This window comes from Alligator sinensis, unplaced genomic scaffold, assembly GCF_000455745.1.
Source record: "Alligator sinensis unplaced genomic scaffold, ASM45574v1 scaffold293_2, whole genome shotgun sequence".
Taxonomy (NCBI): domain Eukaryota; kingdom Metazoa; phylum Chordata; order Crocodylia; family Alligatoridae; genus Alligator; species Alligator sinensis.
Genome location: NW_005842922.1, coordinates 477,523 through 487,052, shown reverse-complemented (window position 1 = coordinate 487,052; position 9,530 = coordinate 477,523). Strand labels below are relative to the sequence as shown.

At 48.0% G+C, this 9,530-nt stretch overlaps 1 protein-coding gene across 1 annotated transcript in view; it reads left to right on the top strand.

Moving 5' to 3' along the window:
• The first annotated feature begins 5,887 nt into the window (after window positions 1–5,887).
• TDRD5 (tudor domain containing 5) overlaps window positions 5,888–9,530 on the top strand; it is a 45,455-nt gene continuing 41,812 nt past the window's right edge. The window contains exons 1-2 of the mRNA XM_006036183.1: window positions 5,888–5,901; window positions 6,020–6,258. Of these exons, the coding sequence (XP_006036245.1) occupies window positions 6,027–6,258 (232 nt within the window). The 5' untranslated portion in view covers window positions 5,888–5,901; window positions 6,020–6,026. The remainder of the gene's footprint in view (window positions 5,902–6,019; window positions 6,259–9,530) is intronic.

The window sequence follows — 9,530 nt, the reverse complement described above, 5'->3', positions numbered from 1 at the left end:
CCTATATATTAAAGAGATGAGCAGCTTAAATGTTTATAGCTCTTACAATAACGTTAACCCATGTGGTTTTATATATGCAGAAAGTCTCCTTCTCCAAAGGCATCTTTCCCACCCAGAGTTTACCGAACTGATTGCTCCTCTCTCAGTTGCTGTAAGCCTGTGCCCGTGTTGTCTTAATGACTTCCACTTATTTATAACTGAATATCTCTTGCCCTGGAGATGGAGACACAAATGCTAGCGATATCCCACTATCCTTGCCAAACAAGGAAAGCTGGTGCAAATAGGATGTTAGATTCCTGCTTGTTCCTGCCCCTTCCTAGGACTCCTAGGCTAGGTGTGAAAAGGTTTTTCTTTTAGGTCCATTATTATATGTATAGTTGCTTAGAGCAAATCACTCGTCACCTTATTCCTTTTCCCTATGGAAGACCTGTTCATGATGAGAGCAGAGATTAATGCTGGCTGAAGGTGATTTTGCATCAGGAGAATGACAGGATATCTTACATACTTTGGGTGAGTCTACATGTTCATTAATGCACTTCAGGTAATGTGCATTAAATCTAGTACCTCCATTGTGAGGTAGTAGAAGGCACATTAGCCTATTTTAATGTGCATTGTCTAAAGAGCATGGTTTTTGTGACACTTTAATGCACATTAAAATAGGCTAATGTGCACTGAAGTGTATGTATAGACATGCCCTTTGAGTAGATTGATGGACATGTTCTTTGGATGACAGTCAGTCAGTTAGCGGAACCTTGTCCCAGCACAGCAGTCTCCTAGTGCACATTGATTTGTAATTCAGATGGGACTTAACGATGTTCTCAGACTTTGCTAAAGCACTGAATGGCTTTAGCACAGTCTGGAAGCATTTGAGGCTCCCATTATATCAGGGTACTGAAGAGCTGTTCCATCTCTCCAATATATGGACCCCAGCATCTCATGGAGGCTCTTGTACATGGCTGCTGGTCCTAGTGGCAGATGGATTGTTTTGAGGCACTAGTGGGAGGTGGATTGCCCTGTGGAGACTGCCAGTAATGTTACTAGCCGAGAAATAATTAAAAGCAGAAAAGTATGTCCCCTTTTGCTCATTTTGTGTGTCATTAGAAGTTCTGTGAGTGCCTAATGTTCTGTGAGGAGAGGTGGGTTAGGTGAAGGTGAAGTGTGATGTGCTCTGACCTGGCACGGCTCTACGAGCGATAGTGGTGCTTGGGCCAGGTGCCAGACGATTGGAAGGTAGCTAATGTGGTCCCCATCTTCAAGAAAGGGAAAAGGGAGGACCTGGGCAACTATAGGCCCGTCAGTCTCACCTCAATCCTGGGGAAACTCTTTGAGAAGATCATCAAGGAGCACATTTGTGATGGGCCGGCATCAGAAATGATGCTCAGGGGCAATCAGCATGGATTTATTAGGGGGAGATCATGTCAGACCAACCTGATTGCCTTTTATGATCAGGTCACAAAGGCCATGGACGCAGGTGTCGCGGTGGATGTAGTCTTTCTGGACTTCAGCAAGGCCTTTGACACCGTCTCTCACCCCATCCTAATTAATAAACTAGGCGACTGTGGCATAGATGCCTACACAGTCAGATGGATTGCAGATTGGCTGAAGGGTCGCACTCAGAGGGTGGTGGTGGATGGATCATACTCGACTTGGGGGGAGGTGGGTAGTGGAGTCCCCCAGGGCTCGGTCCTGGGGCCTGCGCTGTTCAATTTCTTCATCAGCGATCTTGATGTTGGGGTGGAAAGCAACCTGTTTAAATTCGCTGATGACACCAAAATTTGGGGGGAGGTGAGCACGCTAGCAGGGAGAGAGAGATTGCAGAAGGATCTGGATAGGTTACAGGGGTGGGCAAACAGGAACAGGATGTGTTTCAATACGGACAAGTGCAGGGTGCTGCACTTGGGTAGTAGGAACCAGCAGCACACTTATACGATGGGGAGCTCCCTACTTGAGAGCACGGAGGCGGAAAGGGATCTTGGTGTCATTATTGACTCCAAGATGAACATGGGCCGACAATGCGAGGTCATGGTTGGCAGGGCTAACCGGACCTTGTCGTGCATCCACAGGTGCATCTCGAGTAGAGCCAGGGAGGTGATCCTCCCCCTCTATGCGACGCTGGTCAGGCCGCAGCTGGAGTATTGTGTCCAGTTCTGTGCGCCCCATTTCAGGAGGGATGTGGACAACATGGAGAGGGTCCAGAGGAGGGCCACCCGCATGATCCGGGGACAACAGGGCAGACCCTACAGTGAGAGACTGCGGGACTTGAACCTATTCAGCCTCCACAAGAGAAGGCTGAGGGGGGACCTGGTGACCGTCTATAAACTCACTAGGGGGAACCAGAAGGGTTTGGGGGAGACGCTGTTTCCCCTAGCCCCCGCTGGCATAACAAGGAGTAATGGGCACAAGTTGATGGAGAGGAGGTACAGATTGGACATCCGAAAAAACTACTTCACAGTTAGGGCGGCTAGGAGCTGGAACCAACTTCCAAGGGAGGTGGTGCTGGCCCCTACCCTGGGGATCTTTAAGAAGAGGCTGGATACCTACCTGGCTGGACTCATTTGAGTCCCGTTTTTTGTTTAGGGTTCTTTTGTTGTTCTCCCGCCCTGGCGGGGGGTCGGGCTAGAAGATCTATTAGGTCCCTTCCGACCCTAAAACTATGAAACTAAAGTATTGAAGAGATTAAGCTCCAAACTCTACCTGTGCTGACTGAGGTGGAAGGTGGGGGGGGTGGGGGTGAGAAAAGCAACATTTGCACTAAGTCTAGGCACTGTGTCTAGGCAGATTGAAATGGCTGTGCAACTGATCTTTGCACTCACTGGGTGCAGCTACATGAGATGCTTTACTACATATTAGATTAATCTAATGCATAGTAAAGAATCACTGTCAACACATATGCAGCAATTATTAAGCAGTAGATTATTCTAATGTGCCATTTTCTAATACCTGGAGATGCAGGTACTAGGACCAGGAGCAAATTGCTCCTCACCAGCCTAGGCAGCAGGGGGCCACAGGGGGCGGGGAGAGCAGTTGTGGCTCAGTGGAACACTGCCTCCCAGCCATGTGGAGATCAGGTCAGGGAAGCTGCTTACTCGGCAGCTGGGACAGCTCTCCCAGCTATGTGGAGATCAGAACCAGCCCCCACCTCCCAACCAGCATCCTGGGGAGCCTGGAACTCCCCCTGGCTGCTGCAGGGGGGCAGAGCAAAGCAGAGCAGAAGCAGCCCTAGATTGAACTCCCATTGGGAGCAGATTGGCTCCCAACAGGTTCATGCTTAAGAGCGGGGGTTCAGTTTAAGAATTTTCTGCCCAGAAAATTAAGGCACATTAGTTGCATGTATAGATGCCCTCAGTGATGCTGATGGGAAGAAAGATGTAACATCCCACAAGTGCAGCAACAACCCCCAACTGACTGTTGCCCAAAGAACATGTCCATCAGTCCACTCAAAGGGAGCAAAGGCTTGGAAATGTTAAACAAAGAGTTCACAAGAGACTCTTCTATTTCTCAGTGGCATGGGGGATAGCACTATTATAAAAATAGTGTGATTAGGCCCAATCTAGGCTACAAATACTAATTTTTCAGCAGCAAGATAGTGTCAACCCTCAGTGTACTGAAGCAGTAATCTCCCTTCTGATTAGTCAAAATTGACCTATGGAGTATGTGGAGTGTTTGGACCTGCATAGCTGTGCAGTTGTCCAGCAGGTGGGTATCCTGGGGGAGGGAGGGAGTGGGTTAGGATAGTGATGGTCTTGTTTTTTCTTGGATTCCTGTTTTATTGGAAATATTTGCAATCATCTACCTCAGGATAGTACAGGCATGTGTGAACTCTGAACTCTTTGCTCCCTCATCAACTTCATAGTATTAAAGTCTTTATTGAAAAATCACTGGCCACAGGGAATTAGCAAATGAACAGGCCTCATGTCAAAGTGAGTGGAGTAGGGCGGCTGCTTGGGAGGAAACAGTGATATATTAATTCATTAGTACAGTGCTTTCAATCATCCCAAAGTGCTGTGTAAACTATATATGCACAAAAATACAGATGAAGCAGTTCTTAACTGGCTATGTTAACACAATAGAGGACTGTGAAATAAAGACAAAATATCATATTACATTGAAACTGAAGCTAGAATTTTAGGTCAACGGTAAATAAGCCCTAAAGCTTTATTTTGTCTAAGTTGCTCTGGCTTCAGGCAATTTCTTATCAGAAGTATCACGGTATATTTAAGGCCTCCAATTGCCTTGGACCTTTCTGTACCTTGTTTGATATTTTGCTCAATGAACATCCTAGATGATGTTTCCCCAGGGCTCTGCATACAGTGGTTTGCTCTCTGTAGAACTCATGAACTTGGACTTCTGAACAGTGCAGCATGTTTACTTCTGTGTTGTGGGAAATCATTGAATGGTTTTTGACATTGCTACCTCTGGAACATAAAGAAGAATTGGTTATCCAAGTGCTGGACTGTTTTTCTATCCGTATCTTCTCCCAACCTCTAAATCTACATCTTGAATGCTTTGTAATTGTACTGAATTGTATAACCACTGGGTAGTAAAGAAAATTATTGAACAATCATTACAAACTTTGAGAGGAAACATTATAAACCTGAACACCAGTCAGGGAGTCAAGATATTTAAACTGGGTTAAAGTACCAACCTCTTTCTTTCTTTTTTTGGTTTTCGGCAAGTTAGTTAATCTCCCTACTTTGCACTTCAGTTCTGTAGAGTGGGTGTTCTACAAAATATTTCTAGAAGTGCAAAATATGCAAGGCTTGAATATGTTTTAGCTTTGTAACAATAAACTAAATGGTTAGCTTTTTGTGAAAAAGGTGCCGTTTCTTTTTTAACCTTACTTGCCTCTATTTCTTTATGTGTATGATGGGGGAATAACAACTCTCCCTTGGGTGTTAATTGATGTTTCCTAAGTGCTTCCAGGAAGTAAAGGGCTAAGCATTGTTCTATTATGTTAGTCCTAAAATAGAGTCCTTAAATCTAACTGTGATTACAGAAGGCTCGAGAGATTCTATTTTGTCTGAACACAGAGCAGGATCAGACTAGCTCTGTTTTGGCTAATAGAGAGATAATCACAGCTTAATCACATGGGACCTGAAGGGCATAAATCAATACCCTTCTGTCTGGAAGAGCTTTTAGTAATATCAGCTGGGGATCTGCCAGAGCCTCTTAATTCCTGCCGAGATGGTTTATTGGAGATCTTTCTAGCATGGGTCATTTTGGGCGAGCCATGGCCAACGTGCTAAGACCCAGCTGGGCCCCAACAGCCTGATGCTGTGTTAAACATCACAAGTGCATCTTGCATTTGATGTCTTGCATTCAAAAGCTTGTCTAACTCAAGCCCACCAATACGGCTGGTCCAAGAAGTGCTAGCAGCCGAGGAACTCCTTGCCCCGTCTGCCTGCCCATAATATCTGCATGGTCGCAGCTTCGCCATCCCTCGTACAGCGCTTTACCCATCTGCACAGCGCTGAGGAGCAGGAGCCCCAACCAGGCACTGCTGCTGCCCATCTGCCCGGGAGCAAGGACTGCGCTGGCCTGCCCTGGGGCCGCAGGCTCATGAGGGGGCCCAGGCTGCGTCTGAGCGGGGCTTCATGCTTGCACCACTACACCCCCACCGCGCTCAGCGCTACCGGGCGGGGAGCCCGGCCCATGGGCCGCGCCACGGCGGGACAGGCGGCGGCGGGAGCTTCGCGTAGCCCGGCTCCCGGCTCACGCGCAGCAGGTTCCCTCCAGGGGGCCGCTCGATCGCGGAGCCGGGCGCCAGCCACTAGGGGCCACTGCGCGCGCCGAGGGGGCAGGAGGACGCTCCAGCAAGGAGGTGTGGGGGGTGGCGCGCGGGGGAGGGGCAGGAGGATGAGGGGGTTGGGGCACAGGGCAGGGGCTCTGGGCCACTGGCAGGTAGTGCCTGCCCCTTGCCTAGCTTGTGGTTTCCGCCCCCCAGCCAGTGCCTGGTGGAGCCCCCCCCCAGAGGGCGGGCCCTGAGCCTCATTGCCCCTTGTCTTGTTTTTTCCTTCAGCGCCACCATGTCGGAGCAGGAGCACCTCATGGAGTTGCTGCGGAAGGAGGTGCGGTCACTGCTGATGGCTGTCAAGGAGGGCCTGACCCCAGCCCAGCTGGAGCAGGAGTACCTGTCGATGATGGGCAAACCTCTCCCACTGCACTCGCTAGGCTACCGCTCCACCATGGAGCTGGTCCTTGACATGCCCGATGTGGTCAAAATCTTCCCCTACAGACATGGCAACGTAGTCCTGGAAGGTGGGTGCTCTCATCCTGGGAGAGAGGAGAGCGTGACTGGGAATGCTCGCCACAAAAGAGCCAGCTTCTTTCAAGTGTCTTGAGGTGACTGTAGCACATGTGTAAGATACGAGAGCCAGAAAGCAGGAGGATGTGGATAAAGACAGGCAGGATGAGGGTTGAGAGCATTAGCTGCCTTTCCCTAGGGATGTTTATACATGTGCTCCGGGAGGGAGGAAGGGGTGACACTTTAATTAGAGCAGCTCAGAGAGTCTCTGTAATTAAAGCATCCAGAACATTGCATGTATCAGTGTCCCTGTGTTGAAAAATGGCGGTAACGGCACTTTAAAGCATTGCCATTTTTCAGCACAGGGATGCTGATGCATGTGATGCTGGAGTCTGCTGGAGTGTGGTAATTACCACACTCCAGCAGACTCAATTAATTGAGTCTGCACCAACACGCTGTAATTACAGCATGTTGGAGCAGCCTTGCTACACGGGTATAGGTGCCCTAAGTATTCCGAGTATTTGTTGGAAAATTTTGTTTATTTCAGGTCCCTTGTATTGACATAGTATTGATGTCAGTGGCGTTAGTGGAAATGCAGCTTAGTATCTGCAGTTAGTACTAGAGGAGAATAAGTTGATCGGGAGGAGCCAGTATGGATTCACCAAAACCAAGTCATGCTTAATTAACCTGTTCTCTTTCTGTGATAAAGTGACAGGCTCTGTGGATCAGGGGAGAACAGTGGATACGATGCCCTGTGACTCTAGCAAAGCTTTTGACACAGTCTCCCATGATATTCTCATTAACAAGCTGTGAAAATACAGATTAGATCAAAGTACTGTAAGGTGGATATGTAACTGGTTGCATCATCGTGCTCAGTAGGTAGTTGTCAATGGCTCAATATTTAGTTTGAGAGGAGGTATCAAGTGCGGTTCCCCAAGGGTTGGTTTTGGGTCCAGTATTGTTAGTACCTTCATTAATTATTTGGATGGTGGGATTGAGTGCCTGCTTAACAAATTTGTGAAAGACACCAAGTTGAGTAGAGTTGCAGTTCTCTGGAGGGTAGGGTTAGGATCCAGAATGACCTGGATAGACTGGCAAAATGGTCTACAGCAGTGGTTGCCAACCAGTGGATTTCGATCCACCAGTAGCTCTCGAAGCCTCTTGTGGTAGATCTCGGAGCCTCCTGGAGTCGATTCAAGGCTGGGGGGGGCTGAGTGCCTTTGTACATGCACGTGCATGCCCCAACCTAGCAGGTCAGTCTGTGGGGGAGGGAAGGGGCAGGGGCTAGATTGAGGCCCCTGTAATGAGGGACAGTGCTGCAGAGCCAGGAGCAGGGATAGGTTGAGTGGGGCCCTGCCTGGGTGGGACTTACCTGCTGGGGAGGCGTGCCCCCAAATAATTCTTTCTCTCTCTGCCTCTATCTGCTCCACCCCCTTCCCTCCCCACAGACTTACCTGCTGGGCAGGGGTGAGGGTGGCGGCGGTGGCGGCATACGGTAGATCTTGGGTTGCTTTTAAATGCCAAAGGTGATCTACTTAAAAAGGTTGGAGACCACTGGTCTACAGTTAACCAGATAAAATTCAACAAGGACAACCGCAAAGTCCTGTACTTGGGATGGAATAATTGCATGCAGAAATACAGACTGCATGCAAATACAGAATGACTGGCGAGGTTGCAGTACTGCAGAGAAGAACCTGGGGGTGACAGTAGACCCATAAAATGAATTTCAGAGAACAGTGTGCTCTTGTTGCAGAAAAGGCCACCAGCATACTTGATTGTATTAACAGAAGGGAAATGATTCTTCCATTTTATTCAGCATTGGTGAGGCCTCACCTTGGGTACTGTGTCCAGTTTTGGGCTTGCTACTTTGGGATGGATGTGAACATGTTGGAAAGAGTCCAGCACAGAGTAACAAAATTGATTAGAGGCCTGGAAAACATGACTTTTGAGGAAAGCCTGAAAGAGCTAGGGTTATTTAGTCTGGAGAAGAGAAGACTGAGAGGGGATTTGATAAGAGTCTTCAAATACCTGAAGGTTGATTACAGAGAGGATGGAGATAGGCTTTTCTCTGTGGCCATAGGGGACAGGACGGCACAGTGGACCTGAGCTGCAGCAGAGGAAATTTAGGTTGGAGATAGGAGGAACTTTCTGACTATGAAGGCACTGAAACAGGCTACTTAGAGAAGTGGAATCTCCATCACTGGAAATTTTCAAGAGCAGGTTAGAAAGACACTTGCCCGGGATGGTTTAGTTACTTCTACCTTGAGCAGGGGGCTGGACTAGATGACTCTGTGAGGTCCCTTCTCCAGCTCTGCTTTCCTGTGTTTTGGGGAAACCTGTGGTGAATATCTTCCTCCCTGAATCCCACAAGTGGGCGAATAAGTGACTTACCCAAAGTTACACTGGATGCAAGTGGCAGGGAGTTGAACCTGGGTCTCAAGGTCCCTGGGTGTAGAGGATGAGGCCTGTGAGGGGGCAGTCCAGGGCCATGGAGAGGGACATATATACAAGGGGGTGACTGGGCCTGCACTCTCACTTCTGGGCCATACCCTGTTTTGCACGCAAGCTCCATGACACCAACCAGTTATTCAGAGAGACCTCACAAAGCTAGTTATATGCTTCCTTTGCAGAGAGTAGCCAGGACTACTCCTTAATATTATCTGTTGCTGGTAGCATTAGCTTTTCAACATGAAGTTTTCCTCAGTGCTATGCAAGCTGTCTAGAGGGATCACTGCACAGCTGAGCTGCATCTCAGTAGTGCAGTGCATCAAGAATACTGTATCTGAAACTGAAGGGCAAATATAGGTAGAGTGTAATTTCACAAACTGAAATATCGCAAGGATGCTGATGTTGACCCTTCTGATTTTGCGTCAGATGCCATGGTCACAAGTAGTCAGGGCCTTTGTTTTAAATCTGTCATGTAGATTATGTTTTAGCTCTGTTGTGAGGCTTTGCTACAATACTGGCTCAGAGGGCAGGGGAACCTTTACTGAATGAAACAACTTCATATAGCTTCTGGGTTGTTTTTTAAGATTTTAAAATACTAAGTAGGCTCAGTAGCCTTCCCCACTTGGTGTTTGGTCTGCTGAGATCATGATGCTGACAGGGTATGTGCTTGTAAATTTTATATCTGTTCCGATCTCTTTTATAAGAGGGAGAATAAAAACGACAGGTTATTATGCCTTTTGTAATGAATGTTGAAGCTCAGCAATAACTTGGTTAGTTTAACTTGCTGTTTGAAAGAGGATCTTTCCACTTAAATGGGACTAGTAAAGGGGAAGGGAAA